The sequence below is a fragment of the Mastigoproctus giganteus genome, chromosome 8 (assembly GCF_048544385.1).
Source record: "Mastigoproctus giganteus isolate SK-2022 chromosome 8, ASM4854438v1, whole genome shotgun sequence".
Classification (NCBI taxonomy): Eukaryota; Metazoa; Arthropoda; class Arachnida; order Uropygi; family Thelyphonidae; genus Mastigoproctus; species Mastigoproctus giganteus.
Genome location: NC_143582.1, coordinates 131,333,940 through 131,355,398, shown reverse-complemented (window position 1 = coordinate 131,355,398; position 21,459 = coordinate 131,333,940). Strand labels below are relative to the sequence as shown.

At 38.8% G+C, this 21,459-nt stretch overlaps 1 protein-coding gene across 2 annotated transcripts in view; it reads right to left on the bottom strand.

The window, feature by feature from the left end:
• Positions 1-21,459, bottom strand: part of LOC150081824 (ATP-binding cassette sub-family C member 8-like) — a 1,084,700-nt gene that overhangs the window by 1,043,195 nt on the left and 20,046 nt on the right. For both annotated transcript variants that reach the window (XM_090378918.1, XM_090378919.1), the window contains exon 2: positions 6,515-6,697. In XM_090378918.1, the coding sequence (XP_090235044.1) occupies positions 6,515-6,697 (183 nt within the window). The remainder of the gene's footprint in view (positions 1-6,514; positions 6,698-21,459) is intronic.

The following is a 21,459-nucleotide window of genomic DNA, read 5'->3' as shown; positions in this document are numbered from 1 at the left end:
TTAGGCCTAAACCTTGAACAATATTTCTTAGTTGGTATGTAAAGCCTAGTAGCTTCCAAGATAAGTTCTTTGAATGCTTCCCATTTTGCATTTGCTGTTGGTAACATCATCAGTTGGTCCCACTGTATAAAATTTAAATACTGTTGCAGCCCATTGTAGTCGCCTTTACAAAAGCAATAACCCTTCCCTTTACCCCTTATGGTAGTTATCTCTTTGAGTAAATCCCACTTCAGCACACTGTGATCACTGCCACCTAGTGGTTCATTTATCTGCAGATTCTTAATGCATGAAGAATCACTGCTGATAATCAAATGAAGAGTATTCCTCCCTCTATTTTCCTTCCAAACATGCTGATGTAGAAAACGATCATCCAATAAATCCACAAAAGCCTTGCTAGTGTGTGAGTGACCATCCTCCAAATTCCAGTCAATATCTGGGAAATTAAAATCTCCCATTATAAGACTCTTTGATTTACTGGCCCACTCTATTTCCCTGTACAGTTTCTTAATGTACTCATCAGAGTCATTAGGCCTATAGCACACTCCTACTCTCAATTTTGATCTCCCAATGCTTATGTCACACAAAACTGACTCGACACTGCACTGTCCAGCGATATCCACTGGCTTCACTTCCTTGGATTTTATGTATTTCTTAACTAATAGCATAACCCCTCCTCCCTTCCTATCCAGTCTATTCTTTCTGTAGACGTTGTACTCCCCAAATTCCAGTTTTGCATTCCTTATATCTGTGTGACACCACGTCTCTGATATCCCCATAATATCTGCCTTTGATGTTTTGAGCAATACCTCAAATTCATTTACTAAACTCCTAGCATTGGTGTACACGCAAGTATACATGCACCTATTTCTATTCTTAGCTACCCTAACACAACCCATGTGTTTACTTGTACTGCAATGACTCTCAGCAGTCTCTGAAATATCCTGCATCTTGTTTTTCAGGCTTCTGCTCATTCCAATAGAAGCAGTGCAAGAATCTCTTTCGCCTCTGCCAGTGGCTACTGTCAATCTATTGGTCTTTGTCTCCCCCCAAGCTAGCAGTTTTCTGACCCACCTAACACTGCCTCGATAGCATCAGCAAATATTCTTGCGCCCTTTCTATTTAAGTGTATCCCATCCCTGTAGAAGCAATCTCTCCTGTTAACAAGTACAGACCAGGCTGAAAAAAATTATACCCCTTGAGCCTTGCACAATCTTTCCAGGGCCGAACTGATCGACAAGGCTCTCATCATATACTCCCTCCTATCGTGTCTGGGTAGAATTGCAGACACTTTCAAATTCAACCCTATTTCACTGCTTTTTTTCAACAGTGACCTGTACTTGTTAAGGAATTCTGCCGGTCTCCTACTCTTGATATCATTAGTGCCAACGTGTACAACTATATCACCTTTTGTACCCTTAAAAGATGATATCTGAGTTGGGAGAACGGTAGAGACAACAGATGAATTTGACACAATGAGGCAGAGAGATTTTAAGCCAAAGAACATCGAAGAGAGGAGATTCCAAATTACGAAGTCTCTGACAGGGAATATCAGAACGAACATATGCACGAGTACCACCTTTGAGGCGAAAGGAATCATACAGCGAATAATTTGGGCACATGAGATGAGCAGTAGTCGAATTAACATAACTGAGATTCTGTCAGAAAAAGTACATTGGGTTTGGCAGACTGCAAGTGGAAATGGACATCGTTGAAATTAGAATTGAGACCACGTATATTTGTAAAATGAATTAGGAAGTGTTTGGGTGGTTTAGATCTTTTCACAGATAAGCTTGCTCTATTAGTTTGACAATTCATGGTGTATTCAATAGTAAGAAAAAGTGGGTGGGACATGCTGCATGAAGTAATGAAATTTTTGGATATGGCATACACATGGTAAGAATATACCCAGATCCTTGAAATAACATGGCCTCAACGCATACGCTCTACTTGGACTCCCTCCAGTCACTATCTGGCAGAGTAGAGGTAGCAAGATTATACACTAGCTGATCCGGAAGCCTCCTAGAGAGTTACCAATAGGTTCGGTCCAGTGTACGAACTAGTGACAGGCCTGCGAACACCGTTTTAGAGCTGTACGCTCAAAATGTAAGGAATAATGGATCTCGCCACGATATTCATCATAACCTCAAAAGTCATCAATCATATTGCATGATGGAAGAGATGGGGAAGGGTTGACCGGAACTTAGCTCTAGAGACTAAACATGGATTCCACTACTTCAAGCCTCCAATGAGCAAAGTGGTGGTATTGGACCGGTTGATGAGAGTCATCTACCACCTAGTACTGCCTGGTAACATAGAGGGGCGGCATTCCTCAATGTGGTATGGGCACCACACCTTGACTCCTGCTTACATTGGTTCACACCTGGGTGGTCACCCACCATGTACTTGTATATGGAGGTTATACCCAGGATTACTAATAGTCTCTCCATCGTGAAGGTGCAAGCAGAGGATTTGGCTGTCACAGACTGTCTGGACTTTGCTGAAATTGGGTTCACTTGACTTGAGTGTCACCCAGATATCAGTTCCATTAGCGTTTTAGACTCCCAGGTAGCAAGTACAGTTTATCTGGCATATCTGAGAGAATGTCTGTGACAACCTCAAGGACCAATTACTTCTACTCTTTCTAAAGTAATGGAGAAATCAATTAACCAATTCAAACTGCCTAGAAATCTTCTGTCTGATCAACAATTGCCAGTATGGATTCCATCAGTGTCAATCCACTGGTAATATTCTGGCTTATCCTGCCCATTAATGGACAAATTCAATGGAAAAAGTTTGGTGAAACACATGCAGTTGCTCTTGACATCTCAAAGGCTTTCGATCGTGTTTGGCATAAATTTCTACTAAACAAGCTTCCATCTTATGGTTTGACAACTGTTTTTAGTAATTGGTTATCCAGTTTTCTCTCTGATCGCTCACTGAGGGTGATGGTAGATGGCTCTCTGTCTTCTAACTTCTCCACTAATGCTGGTGTCCTCCAAGGTTCAGTTCTTGTCCCCACTCTTTTCCTCTTGTATATTAACGATCTTCTTCCATTGACTGGAAATTCTATCCATAGTTTTGCCGATAATAGCACATTGCATTCCACTTTCCATTTTGAGAAACCTTGCCCTGTTCAATCAGTTTCAACTTCTCGAAAATCTGCTACCAATTCCTTAAATGCCGATCTTCAGGTAATTCTCCAGTGGGGCAGACAACTTAGTTGATTTCAACCCTTCTAAAACTCAGTCTTGTCTTATATCTCACAAAAAGGATTCTTCTGCTCCTATGCTTATCTTTAGTGACACTCTGATTTCTAGGCAAAATGATATATCTCTTTTGGGGATTACCCTGACTTCTAATCTCTCTTGGCACAAGTACATTACAAATATTGCTTCCTCTGCATCTAAAAAACTTTGTTTTCTCTTTCGCTCTCGGCATTACGTTTCTTCCAAACAGCTGTTCAACTCTGTACAAATTGCAAATCCATCCTATCATGGAATATTGTTCCCACATTTGGGGTGGTGCCCCCAAAACCTCTCTCAGGCTTCTAGATTCCATTCAGAAGAGGGCAGTTAGGTTAATTAATGACTCCTCTCTAACAGAGTCTCTCCACTTGCTGTCTCATAGACGTACTGTTTCTGCTGCATACCTTTTCTACAGATACTTCCATGGGCACTGTTCTTCTGAATTGGCTTCTATAATTCCCGCTCTCTTTCAAAACAGTCCGAACACATGCCACCACCAGCCAACATCCATTAACTGTCCAACTTCAAACTCATAGCCAGCTTTTCACCTTTCTCATATATTCATTCAACTGATGTTTTCTGGAACAATCTTACTTCATATGTATTTCCTTAAAATTACAATTTACAGAAATTCAAGCCTAATGTCAACAAATATTTTCTTTCATCTTCTCAACCTCCAACCCAAGCACAGTAAGAAGTACTATAGATTCTAATACCTCTCGTGTTTGGGGATTTAAAAAAAAAAAGAGTTCCTTCAATATGTAAAACATGATAAACAATTGTTAAAAAGGGCAAAATATCAAAATAAGTATAATTAAAATATTAGACAATTTGAATTTTTTTTGTACTTTTTTTTTTTTTTTGGGAAAACCTGACAACCCTACTTGGGTCAGACATTAAGCTGAGAGGTTTGTAATTACTATGTCTCCTCTTGATCCCCTTTTGTGACTTGATACATTCGCACATTTCCAGTCCATAGGAATCTCCTTATAATTATAGCTAAGATTTTGTTTACCTTCTTTGCTGCCTCACTCAATATAATTGGATAGATTCCATCCACCCCAGATGCCTTTTTATGTTTAGCTTCAATAATTTCTCTTCCACTTTTTTTCAGTTATCAAAAAATCATTTAGCACCTCATTACAGTTTGATAAACTTCTGGAATCCCTTCATTAAAGAATTGCTCATGCATGAATGTAGATGCAAATTATCTATTCAGTTTATCAGCAACCTCAGCAGGGTTATCAACAGTTATTCCACTGACATCAAGTGACCCAATGTGATTCAACCAATTATACAAGCATAGAAGTCTTTGCTGCTGTTCTTTGCAGTCATTGCCAGATGCTTCTCATAATCTGCCTTAGCTTGCATTGCATTTTATTACAGTGAAAGTGCAGAAACAGTATTGAACAGTATGTAGTCAAAACAGGAATCTTACACAGATGAAAATTTTTTTTCTAATACTGCATTATGAAATACTTCTATTATTATTACATACTATCTACAGGGCATTAAAGATTTACAAAAGATTAAAGATCTTTTGTAAATCTCATTCATCATTGAGGATATAATGATTGTGAATTAGTTGTGATTGTTCAAACAATTTACATACATATCATTAACATGACTGGGGAAAATTCACTAAAAAACTTTTTTTTTGGCGTCCTGTAATTATAACAGAATCAGGGGCAGTGGTGTATTCAGGCCGGAACGCACCAGAACAACATTCCAGTACTTTTTTTTTCTAAATGTCATAATAGAAAATCATTAAATTTATACACTTAATATTATGAAACAATGGCATAATCAAATAGGAGGGAGAAATATCTATTTTACCCATTGCTACTAAAAATATATATTAATAGTAATCTTTAAAATTAATAGATTTCTTTTAAAATTTATTTAAAAACAAAAATATAAATTTTGCAATGAAACTTAACGTTTCTTTCTAAAGTACAATGTGCTAGATAAAGAGATCTAATGAATGAGATATATCGTGATGCGTGGGAATGCTGAATTTTGATTCACCATCAGCTGAGCGCTAGAACTAGTTGTTCTATGAACCATGAGTCTGAAGTCTGATTCAGTTACCGTACAGTTGATGTGGCGTTATCATATAGTCTTCTGGAGAACGAGCATTCTGGTACTATTTTTTTGAGCAATACACCTCTGATCAGGGGTCATTACATCCAACACTATCAGCTTCTACATTGTTGTTGCCACCTCAAATTACTTAGCTGGAGGATGTCTAAGGCCAGTATGTGTCCTAGGACAAATAGCCTCACTGAGCTTATCTTTTTTTCTCCAATTTCTCTTTTCTGTAAGTCATGGTAGTAGTCAACCCCCCCCCCCATCTCCTTGCTGCAGCAGAATCATGGTCACTACATCCAACACTTCATTCCAGGGATGTTGAAAGCCAGCACAGGCCCCTAGGACAAATACCCTCAGTGAGCTTATCATTCTTCTCCAATTCCTCTTTTCTGGAACTCATGTCAGTAGTCCAACCCCCACACTCAACGTTCAGGACCAGAGTAGCAGACTCACCTGCTCTCCCCCCCACAAGTGCAACTATTTAGTTCATAATCTGTGCATTTCAGTAGATGTGAACAGCTGTGTTATGATCTCTACACTAAAATCAAAGAAAACACAAATGAAATAATTGCATGATTACACAACAAATAAGAATGTTACGCTCGATAATCAAAACTGATACAAAAATAATGACACTGGAATAAAACAACTCATAATTATTCAGTGAATAAAAAGGCCACATATGATGAAATCTGAATGAAAGTGGTCACAGGAAAAACCACTGTCCTCTGGATCAATTTGGGCTCAAACTACTTAGAATAACGACCCATTGCAAGGGGTCGGTATTCTAAGTAGTCCAAGTAATATCACAAATTATACAGAAAATTTGAATTAGGCTAAATTATGAAGGTGCTGAGTGTTCCAGCCCTGTAAATATCACTCATGGATGACAGTTTAACTGTGCTTGAGAACTACTGTACTCCATACAAAGATTCAAGTTTTAGTAAAAAAAAAAACAAAACAAAAACATAATAATTACCGCAAAATAACATCCTGAATTATATAACATGAAGTCTTGTCCCTTGCTGCTACAGAATTGAAGAGAAATTAAATAACAAGAAATGCATAATATATTGATAATTCACTCTACATGTCATATTTGTGGATCTATCAAGAAAATTTCTCACCAAATATCAAAAGTAATCACTTGAAAGCTTCATACAGAAAAATACAATTACCTCAGGTAAACTTCCCAAATCTCCTAATTCTAAAGGACGCTGATATCCTAGTCGAAGCAAAGGAACTAACCATGAAAATGTAGCTTTTGAAAGCACTGTCACAAAAGGATGAAGATATTTTATCTTGTTCACATTGAACTCTATCAGTGGTTCTCTTCTAGTCCCATTCTTGCACAAATATCGCTACAATGGATTTTTACAAGAATATTATATTTAGAGACATGACATTTCTAACTACTAAGTAAGTATCAACAAAGGTAATTTTTTACTGTGCAGTGAAGTCAAAGTAATAACAGGTTTAGCAAATGATCCAAGAGCCACAGAACTTACCTCCAAAACTATAAAGATGACACCTGAAAGACAAGAAAGTATAATGAAATCTTAAAATTAAGAATTAATAATCAAAATGATTCCCCGTTTTTTTTTTTTTTTTTTTTTTATTCAAATACGGTTATTTACTTCAATTTTTATTCTCATTTTTCTGATGACTTTCATCATTACAATTCTAAATACACAAAGCATTTGCTAAATTTGTTGCAATACTAAATTATTTTGATGACAGCTATATAATATATAGCTGAAGACAGGATATTAGAGCTGGAAAAGGAATTAGAAAATGTGAATTGGAATATCATCGGTTTGGCTGAAACAAGAAGAAGAAATGAATCACTTATAAGTTTGTCAAGTGGAAATCTGCTGTACACCAATGGAAACAATGAAAGGAGTGAAGGTGGAGTGGGTTTCTGGTCCATAAAGATTTTAAAAACAACATTTTGGAATTCAAAAGTGCATCACCAAGGGTGTCAAGACTAATATTCAAGATTTCTAAGAGGTATAAGCTAAAGATTATAATGATTTATGCACCAACATCGAGCCATGATGATGAAGAGGTTGAAGAAATGTACACTGAAATTGAGAGTCTTCTAGATGAGCAGAAAACCCACTACACTATTATTATGGGGGACTTCAATGCTAAGGTTGGAAAAAGGCAAAACAGCGCAGAAAGAGGAACTATAGGAAATTTTGGAATTGGTGAAAGAAATAAAAGAGGTGAAAGACTTGTGGAATTTGCAGAATCTCAAGGACTGTCAGTAATGAACACTTTTTTCAAGAAAAGGGTGAACAGAAAGTGGACATGGAAGAGTCCAAATGGATTAACAACTAATGAAATCGACTTCATCCTCACTAACAGAAGATATATTGTGAATGATGTTACCGTCCTGAATAAGGTAAATGTTGGAAGTGATCACAGAATGGTAAGATGCACACTTGATATAGATGTAGGAAAGGAAAGGAAAAAACTGACTTGAGTAAATAATACAAAGGTCTTTGAAATAACAGAGGAAGAGAAAAAGCAGTATGTACTGGAACTTAAGAACAAGTTTGAGCTTCTGCAGACTGCTCAGGACCAAGATATCGACGAGGAATATTACAACTTTCTGAAAGTGATAAAGCCCAAGAAACCTATAGGGAAACAGAAATCCAAAGAAGAAAAAATTAGTCAAGAAACACTTGTCATGATGAACCAAAGACGACAAATGAAGAGCAAGAAAAACACTGACAGGGAGAAAATTGAGTATACTGAGTTATGCAAAGCCATTAGAAAGAGACTCAGAGAGGACATAAGAAGATTTAACACAAGAAAAGTAGAACAAGCATTAAGGGAAAACAAAGGATTTAAATCAGCAGCCATGAGCAGTAATACAGAAAGACAAATGATACTGAAATTGAAGAATAGCGATGGTGTACTTATAAACAGCAGAGAAGGCATAATTCAAATAGCAGAAGACTACTATAGAGAATTATACAAGGAGCGAGGGAATGATACCAGCAGTGGGGAACATGGATTGCAAAGTAGCAACACATACGACATACCCGATATTCTTCCTGATGAGGTAGAACATGCATTGAAGAAAATGAAGAATCGGAAAGCCCCAGGGGAAGATGAAGTTACTGTAGAGTTGTTAAAATTGGGAGGAAGAGACATAACACAAAAACTGGCAAGGCTCTTCACAAAGTGCATTAGAAAAGGTGTGATGCCTAAGCAGTGGAATAATGCAATCATAGTTTTGCTGCATAAGAAAGGAGATAAATCAGAAATTGGAAATTATAGACCAATTAGCTTGTTATCCCATATCTACAAGTTGTTCACAAGGGTCATTACTAACAGATTAGAAAGAATACTTGATGAGAATCAACCGAAAGAGCAAGCTGGCTTTAGGACAGGATTCTCAACTATGGATCACCTTCACGTAATATCACAGCTAATGGAGAAAGCGAATGAATATAAAACACCATTATGCCTGGCATTTGTGGATTATGAAAAGGCATTTGACTCCATACAGCATAAGGCAATGTTTCGGGCACTGGAAAGACAAGGCATAGATACTCCATATATTATGATTTTGAAGAAAATATATGAGAGTGCTACATCCTTTATTAGACTAGACAAAGACAGTAGCAAATTTAAAATCGAGAAAGGAGTTCGACAAGGAGACACAATATCTCCGAAGCTGTTTACTGCTGCCCTTGAGGAAGCTTTCAGAAGATTAGACTGGTCGCAGAAAGGAGTCAATGTGGACGGAGAGTACCTAAACCATTTACGATTTGCAGATGACATTGTGGTCATAAGCCACGATCCCAAAGAATTAGAGGAAAATCTTAATCAGTTATGCACAGTTAGTAAGGATTTTGGACTAAAGATGAATATGGCTAAAACAAAAGTAATGATGAACAAGTATGCTATGGAAAGGGAAATAATGATTGAAGGAGCAGTAATTGAAAAGGTGGAGTCATATACTTATCTGGGACAAGTTATTAGCTGTAATAATGATAAATGGCTGGAAGTGAAGAGAAGAATAAATTTTGGATGGATAGCATTCAGGAAATATAGTCACATACTGAAGAGCAATATCCCAGTTTGTCTGAAACGTAAAATAATGAATCAATGTATACTCCCCACCATGACTTATGGAAGTGAAACTTGGGCACTCACCAAAAGAATGGAAGAGAAGCTAAGAACTACACAGCGAAGAATGGAACGAATTATATTGGGAATCAGACTGTTAGATAAGAAGAGAAACACATGGATTAGGCAGCAAACTCAAGTAAAGGACATTCTTATCAAAACTAAAGAACTAAAATGGTCTTGGGCAGGACACATAGCTCGAAGACATGATGACAGATGGACTAAGAAAATAACAGAATGGTACCCAAGAGGAGCTAGAAGAAAACCTGGAAGACAAAGGCGGAGATGGATAGATGAAATTCATGAGTTTTTGAGTAGTAAATGGATGGCCAGTGCTCAAAACAGAAGGAACTGGAAAGTTGCTGGAGAGGCCTTCATCCTGCAGTGGATTGAAAATGGCTGATGATGATGATGATGATGATGATATATTATATTAACAGGAAAGATTCTACAGGGATGGGATACACTTAAATAGAAAGGGAGAAGAATATTTGCTGATGCTATTGAGATAGTGTTAGGTGGGTCAGAAAATAGCTAACTAGGAGTGATTCACTGACTAATAGATTAAAGGTAGCCACAGGCAGAGGTGAAAGTGATCCTTGTACTGCTTCTATTGGAATGAGGAGCAGCCTGGAAAGCGAGGTACTGGGGATTTCAAGGGCTGCTGGCAGTCATCATGGAACAAGTAGGGGCAACTAAAAGTAAGAATAGGTGCATATATACTTGCATGTACACCAATGCAAGGAGTATAGTAAATAAATTTGATGAATTTAGGTGCTGGTGAAGACCTCAAAGGCTGATGTTGGGATATCACACAAATGGTATCACACAGAGATAAGGAATGAAGAACTGGAATTTTGGGAGTATAATGTGTAGAGAAAGGATAGACAGAATAGAATGGGAGGAGGGGTGATGCTGTTAATTAAGAAACAAAATCTAAGGAAGTGAATCCAGTTGACATGGGTGGACAGTACAGTGTTGAGTCAGTTTAGTGTGACATAAACACTGGGAAGGCAAAAATGATAGTAGGAGTGTGTTATAGGCCTAATGACTAATTAGTACAATGAACAATTATACACAGAAATAGAATGGGCCAGTAAATCAGATTGTGTTATAATGGGGGATTTTAACTTCCCAGATATTGACTGGGACTTGTGTGTTGGTCACTTGCACAGAAGCAAGACTTCTGTAGATTTAAAGGATGATTGTTTTCTACAGCAGCATGTTTGAGAGGAAACCAGAGGGGGTAATAATCTTAATCTGATTATCAGCAGTGATTCTTCATGCATTAAAAATCTGCAGATAAAGGAATCACAAGGTGGCAGTGATCACAATGTACTGATGATGGGATTTACTTAAAGATGTAACTACCATCAGGGGTAAAGGGAAGGGTTTTTGGTTCTGTAAAGGTGGCTACAGCAATATGAGAGATTTTTTAAATTTTATACAGTGAGACCAACTGATGTTACCAACAGCAAATTCTAAATGGGAAGCACTCAAGGAATTAATCTTGGAAACTACTAGGCTTTTCATACCAACTAAGAAATACAGTTCAAGGTTTAGGCCTAAACAGATGTCAGATGACCAGGCAGAGAAGAAAAATGCATGGGATGCATATAAATTATCTGGAGACACAGATGCCTATGGTAGATATAAGATAGTCTGTTATCAAGTAACAAAGAATGTTAGGAAAGCAAAGACAGATTACAAGCCATCTTTGGCAAAGGATACTAAGAAAAAACAGTAAAGACTTCTTTACTTATGTAAACTCTAGAAGGAAGGGGATGAATCAGATTGGTCCTCTTGATATCTGTAGTTCAATCATTCATAAACCTGCTGAGGTAGCTGACAAACTAAATGAGTATTTTGCATCTATATTAACACATAAGGAGTTATTCAAGGAGGAGAATGCCAGAGGTTTATCAAACTCGGAAATAAGTATTTTGTTATAACTGAGAGCAAAGTGTAGGAGAAATTGTTGAAGTTAAACGTAAGGAAGGCACCTGGGTTGGATGGGATCTATCCAGTTATATTAAAGGAAGCAGCAAAGGAAGTAAGCAAACCCTTAGCGATACTTACTTTTTTTTTTTTTTTTTTTTTTTTTGATTTGGTAGTTGGCGCATCGGCTTCTGTGGCCATATTGCACCTCCCAAGGTTTTTGCAGTACTTTGATCCAAGCCCGAGGGGAATCGAACCCGCGACCTTTGGGTTGCCGGGCAGGTACTTTACCCACTCGGCTAGCCCGGTCGGCCAGCGATACTTATGAAAGTTTCTTTGGACTTGGGGGAGGTCCCCATGGACTGGAGATGTGCAAATGTGTCCCCAATTCACAAACGGGATCAAAGAGTGACAAGTAATTACAGACCTGTTAGTCTAACTTCTGTTCCAGGGAAAATAATGGTCACCGGTTAAGGAAGCAATGCAGAATCATCTAGACTAGACTGCAGATATAGTTCAGACAGCATGGTTTGTTAAGGAGAAGTCTTGTCTGACAAATTTGAATGGATACTATGATGTTAATTTTGATATCATATACTTGGATTTTAGGAAAGCTTTTGATACTGTGGCACACGGAAAAAAAGAAACTACTTTTAAAAAAATAGTTTCTTTTTATTACTTTGTTTTGCAAAGGAAAGTTCAAGAGCAAAACTAAGAAAGACTTTACAAATTGAAGCAGAATGGCATTAAGGGTTCGTCCACTCAATGGCATTGAGTGGACGAACACAGAGAGTGGTTTTAAATGGACACTAATCTTTGTGTACTAGTTATTACTGGAGTCACCCAGGGTTCGGTATTGGACCCATTGTTGTTTTTGGTATTTATCGATGATATTGATGAAGGTATATCACGGTTAATGTCTAAGTTTGCAGATGATACGAAGGTTGACAGGGTTGTTAATGACAGTAATGATAGTATGCTACTGCAACAAGATAGCAGTAACCCCAGAGTAACGTATCAACTGGGTGGTACTACACTAAGGATAGTGGAGAATGAAAAGGACCTGAGGGTAATTGTGCAGTCAGATATGAAGTTTTCTGAGCAGTGCAGACAGGCTGCAAGAGTATTTCATGGTGTCTTTTCAATGATATACAGGAATTTTGCTAGCAGGGATAAGGGGGGTAATTGTCCCCTTGTATAAAGCAATGGCAAGCCACACCTTGAGTACTGTATACATTCCATGACCTCACAACTGCTGAGTATGGGCTTGGCACACCTAGGGTTCTGAGCTGGATATCATCATTATTCTTTTTCTTGGTGATTCTTTCTCTCTCTCTCTCTCTCAGGGTAATTCAGAATTTTTTTTTTTTTTTTTTTTTGCTGGTGCAGCATAAGTCTCAGGCTTCTTTGCACCGTATGGCTAATAATAATAATATTTTCATGGAGAAAATAAACAACAAACCCAAAAAAAAAAAAAAAATGAAGGACAAACCCAAAAAAATAAAGGGCCAATCTGAAATAGGTTCATAAGGATAAAAATATTTTTTTAAAAATAGTTTCTTTTTATTACTTTGTTTTGCAAAGGAAAGTTCAAGACCAAAACTTTTTTTTTTTTTTTTTTTTATGAGAACCCCAAACACGAGAGGTATTATAACCTATAGTACTTAGTACCGTGCTTGGGTTGGAGGTTGAGAAGACGAAAGAAGATATTTGTTGATATTGGACTTGAACTTCTGTAGATTGTAATTTTCAGGAAATACGTATGAAGGAAGGTTGTTCCAGAAAACGGCAGTTGAATGAATAAATGAGGAAGATGAAAAGTTGGTTCTGTGGGTTTGAAGTTGGACAGTAAATGGATGTTGGCTGGTGGCGGCACGTGTTCGGACTGTTTTGAAGGAGAGAGCGGGAATTATAGAAGCCAATTCAGAAGAACAGTGCCCATGGAAGTATCTGTAGAAGAGGCATGCAGCAGAAACAGTGCGTCTATGAGAAAGCGAGTGGAGAGACTCTGTTAGAGATGAATCATTAATTAACCTAACTGCCCTCTTCTGAATGGAATCAAGAAGCCTGAGAGAGGTTTTGGGGGCACCACCCCAGATGTGGGAACAATATTCCATGGCAGGGCGGATTTGCGATTTATACAGAGTGAGCAGCTGTTTGGGAAAAAAGTAACGCCGAGAGCGAAAGAGAAAACCAAGTTTTTTAGATGCAGAGGAAGCAATATTTGTAATGTGCTTGTGCCAAGAGAGATTAGAAGTCAGGGTAATCCCCAAAAGAGATATATCATTTTGCCTAGAAATCGGAGTGTCACTAAAGATAAGCATAGGAGCAGAAGAATCCTTTTTGCGAGATATAAGACAAGATTGAGTTTTAGAAGGGTTGAAATCAACTAAGTTGTCTTTGCCCCACTGGAGAATTACCTGAAGATCGGCATTTAAGGAATTGGCAGCAGATTTTCGAGAACTTGAAGCTGATTGAGCTGGACAAGGTTTCTCAAAATGGAAAGTTGAGTGCAATGTGCTATCATCGGCAAAACTATGGATAGGATTTCCAGTCAATGGAAGAAGGTCATTGATATACAAGAGGAAAAGAGTGGGGGAAAGAACTGAACCTTGGGGGACACCGGCATTAGTGGAGAAGTTAGAAGACAGAGAGCCATCTACCATCACCTTCAGTGAGCGATCAGAGAGAAAACTGGATAACCAATTACTAAAAACAGTTGGCAAACCATAAGATGGAAGCTTGTTTAGAAGACCTTTATGCCAAACACGATCAAAAGCCTTTGAGATGTCAAGAGCAACTACTTGTGTTTCACCGAACCTTTCCATTGAATTAGTCCATAAATGGGTAACATAAGCCAGAATATCACCAGTGGATCGACACTGACGGAATCCATACTGGCGATCATTGATCAGACGGAAGGTTTCTAGGTAGTTTAAGAGTTGGCGGTTAATTGATTTCTCCATTACTTTAGAAAGAGTAGAAGTAATTGCAATGGGACGATAATTGGATGGGAGGGATTTGTCACCCTTTTTAGGAACTGGCTGGATATGAGCAAATTTCCAAGCAGAAGGAAAAACACCTTTGGAATAAGAAAGTGAAAAAAGGCGGCAAAGAATAGGAGTAAGCTCAGGAGCACAGGTTTTGAGAACAAGTGGAGAAATACCATCAGGACCTGGAGCTTTCTTAGCATCAAGATTCATCAAAATCCTTCTGATATCCTTTTGACGGAAGACCACAGAAGGCATTGAATGGAGCGTGTTAGGAATGGTGGGAGGTGTTTTACCAAGATCATTAATACATGAGCTCGAAGAAAAATGGGATGCTAGCAGGTCAGCTTTATCCTTGGCTGAAGTGACAACAGAACCATCTGGTTTGGACAGAGGTGGGAGCAGAGATGGGCAAAAGTTGCGGCCAATAGCTTTGGCAAGAGACCAGAATGCTCGGCTACCATTAGGGCAAGAAGCAAGTTTTCTACTCTTAGCCTGTTCAAACTCTAGTTTGGACTGATTAATAACTGCTTTACAATTGTTGCGAGCTTTGGTGTAGGCAGAAAATGAAACTGAAGAATTAGAAACAAGCCAATTACGATATGCAACGTTCTTCTCTTGGACAGCCTTAGCACATTTATTGGAAAACCAAGGTTTAGATAAAGGACGAGATTTTAAAGTGGAGTGTGGGATAAAGGATTCCATTCCTGCAAGAATAATTTCACTGACACGATCTGAGCAAACGTTGACATCAGAAGTTTTGAAACAGTAATCAGACCAAGGAAAAGAAGAAAAGAAGTCTCGCAGGTCATCCCATTTTGCATTCTTGTAATGCCAAACAATACAAGGTTGGGAATAGCCATGAGATAAAGGTTCCATTGGAGAAGAGACAATCACCAAGTTGTGATCTGAAGTGCCTAAAGGACCTCTCACTTCAACCTTGTACTTAGAAGGGTTGTTTGTGAGAAAAAGATCAAGCGTATTGGCTGTATGATTAGGATTGTCCGGTATTCTTGTAGGTAAATGAACAATCTGTGCTAGGTCATTAGTAATTGCAAAAGCCTCAGCATCTCGACCTGCTGGGTCGGTGTGACTAGAAAACGGAAGCCAGCTGGAGTTGTGAACGTTAAAATCACCAAGGAAAATTACCTCACTGTTAGGAAAGTTGGACTGGAGAAAGTCAAGTTGCAAAGAGACGAAGTCAAAGAGCTCCAAGTGATTGGTGGAGTTGGAAGAACGGTAGAGACAACAGATGAATTTTACACAATGAGACAGAGAGATTTTAAGCCAGAGAAGATCAAAGAGAGGAGATTCCAAATTGTCAAGTCTCTGACAGGGAATATCAGAACGGACATATGCACAAGTACCACCTTTGAGGCGAAAGGAATCATACAGCAAATAATTTGGACATCTGAGATGAGCAGTAGTTGAATCAACTGATAACTGAGATTCAGTCAGAAAAAGTACATGGGGTTTGGAAGACTGCAAGTGGAAATGGACATCGTTGAGATTAGAATTGAGACCACGTATATTTGTGAAATGAATTAGGAAGTCCTTGGGAGGTTTAGATCTTTTCGCAGATAAGCTTGCTCTATTATTTTGACAATTCATGGTGTATTCAATAGTAAGAAAAAGTGGGTGGGACATGCTGTATGAAGTAATGAAATTTTTGGATATGGCGTACATGTGGTAAGAATATACCCAGATCCTTGACATAACGTGGCCTCGACAATGCTCCCCGCATACGCACTACTCGGACTCCCTCCAGTCACTATCTGGCAGAGTAGAGGTAGCAAGATTATACACTAGCTGATCCGGAAGCTTCCTAGAGAGTTACCAATAGGTTCAGTCCGGTGTACTAACTAGCGGCCGGCCTGCGAACACCGTTTTAGAGCTGTACCCTCGAAATGTAAGGAATATTGGATCTCGCCACGACATTCATCATAACCTCAAAAATCATCAATCATACTGCATGATGGAAGAGATAGGGAAGGGTTGGCCGGAACTTAGCTCTAGAGACTAAACATGGGTTCCACCACTTCAAGCCTCCAATAAGCAAAGTGGTGGTATTTCACCGGTTGATGAGAGTCATCTACCACCTAGTACTGCCTGGTAACATAGAGGGGCGGCGTTCCTCCATGTGGTGTGGGCGCCACACCTCGACCCCTGCTTACGTTGGTTCACACCTGGGTGGTCACCCACCATGTACTTGTGCATGAAGGTTATACCCAGGATTACTAACAGTCCCACCATCGTGAAGGTGTAAGCAGAGGATTTGGCTGTCATAGACCGTCCGGACTTCGCCGAAATTGGGTCCACTTTGTCTTGAGTGTCACCCGAATATCAGTTCCATCAGCGTTTTAGACTCCCAGGTAGCAAGAACAGCTTGTCTGGCATATCTGAGAGAATGTCTGTGACAACCTCAAGGACCAGAAAAACTTTACAAAAAATTTAACAAAATGCATATTCTAATAAAAATATCTAATGTCAAATAATATATGTAAATTTATTTTAAAAAAGACAACTGAATTCTCATATTTTTTGCATGACTGTAGTTTTTTTTTAAATGTCGCACTCAGCTTTTAAAATGTCATAAAACTGCATACAACTCGCATGAAAATTGCATTTATTATAAGTGCATGCTTCCACTGTTTCAACTTTTAGTTGTTTTTTTTCTCTGATCCACATATTGTTTATTACTGAAAATATTCTCTCAGTAGGATCATTTGATCCCATTCCAGGAGACATAGGCAAAGTTCTATGATTTTTAAAAGAGATATTTGTTTATCGATAAAATACCTAAATATTTCAACCCTTTTATGATGGCAGGTCATTTCCTCATTGTCACCACTCTTCGAGTTTTTCCTTAGTAACATAATTTTATTACGATTATTTATTGATGAAGCCCTAACATCAGCTTCTTTGTGTTTGTTGTCTGTAAATGCTGTGTAGTTGCTGCTTTGCCAATATTTCTGATACTAAAATTAACTGAACATTTCTCACGGCTTTGACATCAATTTCCGTACTAGCTTTTTTACTGAAAGGAAACTCTTCCTGCAGATTTTCATTGAAAACACATTTTCTTTTAGGTACCATGGGTCTAAAAAATAAAAATTAATTTAATAAAATCACATTGATTAAATTAATCAATGTGATTTGATTAATTGCTGCTAAATAATATTGCTGCTAATTATACATTAGCAGCAATATTACCCAAAATCCTAATTGTTTAAGTGAGCCATGTGTTATAAGAAAAGGATTTCGTGCAATCAGACTGTGTATTAAGTAAAATGACTAAACAAAAATGGGCAAAAGTGGGTTTTTGAAAAATAAATAAATCTAAATGATAGCTTCCAGAAATAAAGGACGTATGGTCACCGTATATACAAAGGGTACTAGGAAAGTTTTGCAATACAGCTTTGTTTATTTAATTTTTTCAAAGTAATTTCCTCTACATTCAATACACCTCTCCATCCTCCGAAACCAATCTTTAAACCAGTTCTGCCAAGTTTCACTAGGGAATAAAGCACACTCGTTGTTCCAAGCCCGTAGAAGGTCCTCATCACTGGAAAACCGCCTCCCTTTTAGCTTCATTTTCACATGCGGGAACAGTGCAAAGTCGCAGGGAGCAAGGTCTGAACTGTAGGGAGGGTGCTCGAGACGTTTCAGTCCTGTCGTGGTCAAATATTCGGTGCAGGCTTTGGCGCGGTGAGCTGGAGCATTTTCGTGATGGAGGTACCAGGTGTCCATTCTTGACTTTGGCCGCAGGTTCTTCATAGATCCAATGACTTTAGGCAGGCATTGTTCAGTACACCACTTAGCTGTGACTGTCTTCTGCGTGTCCAAAACGACACGTTCCACAATTCCACTCGATTTGAAAAATACGGCTATCATTTTCTTCTTTACAGATCGGGATTTTCTGACAATTACGGGTGTGTCGTCATCATCAAAGACCCAAACTTTGTTTTGAGCCTTGGTCGGTAGATCGTAATAGTACAGCCAAGTCTCGTCACCTGTCACGATGTTGTTCACATACCGAGATTGTCCCTTATCAAACTTTTTTAACATCTCCCGGCACCAAGTCACACGTCGTGTCATCTGCTCTTCAGTCAGTTGATGCGGCACCCAGAGAGAACAAAGTTTCTTCACGTGCAAATGATCTTGCAGAATCGAACGAATTGCTGGTGCATTTAGGCCCAAAGTATCCTCTGTCTGTTGGTAGGTCACTCGCCTGTTTTCGTCAAGCATTTTCCTCACAGCAGTAACGTTTTCCTCCGTAACTGACGTTCGTGGCCTTGCCCGCCTCTCCGAATCCTCCAGAGTGAAATTTCCCCTTTGGAATTCTCTATACCACCTGAATATCGTTGTACTATGTGGACAATCATCATCTAGTGCAAGAGTCATTTCTTCTAAGCACTGGTCTATGGTTAAACCACGCACGAAATTATACCGCAAAACTGTCCTTATCTCATTTCGTGACCACGATGCCATCGCAAGCACTTTACACTCTCACTACTAATGAATAACTGAGCCCATCGACTTGGCGCAGCGGCTACTATGCACGTATGAACATGTCTCAACATGCAGCAACAAGCAGCTTCCTGTGATTCATTGTTGCGTCATATTGCAAAACTTTCCTAGTACCCTGTGTGTGTGTATATATATATATATATAGAGGTCTGGAGGCCTCATTTTAGGAAAGATATAGAACTGCTGGAATGAGTACAGTCAGTCCTTGTATAACACATGTTTAGGGAGAGGGCGCTGACTCTCTTTAAAAATTACAGCTGTCAGTTGCAGGCTCAGTAAAAAACGATAAGTGTTTGCCTTTTTATTTACATAGTTGTTATTTTATATTGTACTTAATACGTAGTCTTATAGTTACGCTGGTTATTTTTATTTTAATTTAGATAAACGCAATACATACATAAAACCGTTATTTCATTCGAATCTTGCAGCCATTGTTTTTGTATATAGTGGTAGGGAATTCAAATTTTTAATTGAGGTAGTTGTGTTGCTCTAACGTATAATTTAGAGTAATACACTTCACAGTTTCTATTAGATAGCGTAGTATTGACATTTATTTAATTTAATTTATTGATTTTATTAATTTAGAGTATCATGCCCCAAACTAGAGCAGCAAAGCAATGGGCACAAAGTGGCAGGAGTGCTGTGACTCGGGGGAGAACTGAGGGGGCGATTCTCCAACGCATCACAGCCTAAAAAAAATGTGCAACTTGTGAAATGTTTGCCGAACTCTCTGGAACGGAACATGACATTGTCATGGGGGATGTCTTTGTGTGTGCGCGATGTAATGAGTGTAAGGAAATCAGGCGACAACTCAGCGTTGTTATGGGCCTATATGAGAGTTTGAAGGACAGGGTGGATGCCCTCGAAAGATCTAAATTGAGGGGCCCATCAGGCTCTCAGCTGCACACATCAACGCCAGAGCTTGCACTTGGTCATCACGCAACACAGCGGCAACGCCAAGGCAGAATGCGCTGGTCCCACAGGAACTAGTAGTTGTTGGTGACTCTATTGTCAGGGAAATGGGAAACATGATTTGTAAAAAGGATAGGGGTAACAGGACAAGGGTATGTCTGCCAGGGGCAAAGGTTGATGACGTTGTAGAGCAGATATCATCTTTTAAGGGCACAAAAGGTGATATAGTTGTACACGTTGGCACTAATGATATTAGGAGTAGGAGACCGGCAGAATTACTTAACAAGTACAGGTCACTGTTGAACAAAAGCTGAAAATTAGGGTTGAATTTGAAAGTGTCTGCAATTCTGCCCAGACACGATAGAAGGGAGTATATGATGAGAGCCTTCTCGATCAATTCGGCCCTGGAAAGAATGTGCAAGGCTCAAGGGGTAGAATTTTTTTCAGCCTGTACTGTACTTGTTAACAGGAGAGACTGCTTCTATAGGGATGCGATACACTTAAACAGAAAGGATGCAAGAATATTTGTGGTGCTATCGAGGAAGTGTTAGGTGGGTCGGAAAACTGCTAGATTGGGGGGATACAAGGACTAATAGTTTAACAGTAGCCGTAAGCAGAGGTGAAGGTGATTATTGCACAACTTCTATTAGAATAAGTAGCGACCTGGAGTGTGGGGTGTTGGGGGTTTCGGGGACGGATGGCAGTCATCCTGAAATAGGTGGGTATATGGGATGTGTTAAGGTAATTAAGAATAGGAGTAGGAGCATGTATGCTTGCATGTATACCAATGCTAGAAGCATAGTAAATAAATTTGATGAATTTGAAGTGTTGGTCAAGACATCAAAGGCAGATATTGTTGCGATAGCACACACGTGGTGTCACACAGATATTAGGAATGCTGAACTGGAATTTGAGGAGTATAATGTGTACAGAAAGGATAGACAGGATAGAAAGGGAGGCAGTGTTATGCTGTTAATTAAGAAAAACATAAAATCAAAAGAAGTGCATCCAGTTGATATAGATGAACAGTGCACTGTTGAGTCAGTTTGGTGTGACATAAGCATGCGAAAGCAAAAATAAGAGTAGGAGTGTGTTATAGGCCTAATGACTCGAATGAGTACAATGAACAATTGAACAGAGAAATAGAGTGGGCTACTAAATCGGAATGTCTTATAATGGGGGATTTTAACTTCCTAGATATTGACTGGAACTTGTGGATTGGTCACTCGCACACTAGTAACACTTTTGTGGATTTATTGGATGATTGTTTTCTGCAGCAGCATGTTCGAGAGGCAACCAGAGAAAGTAATACTCTTGATCTGGTTATCAGCAGTGATCATTCGTGTATTAAGAATTTGCAGATAAAGGAACCACCAAGTGGCAGTGATCACAATGTACTGATGTGGGATTTACTTAAAGATTTAATTATCATCAGGGGTAAAGGAAAGGGTTTTTGCTTCCGTAAAGGTGAGTACAGTGCTCTCCGACAGTTTTTAAATTCTGTACAATGGGATCAACTGACGATGTTACCAACAGTAAATTCTAAGTGGGAAGCGTTGAAGGAATTAATCGTGGAAGATACTAAAAGTTTCATACCTATTAAGAAA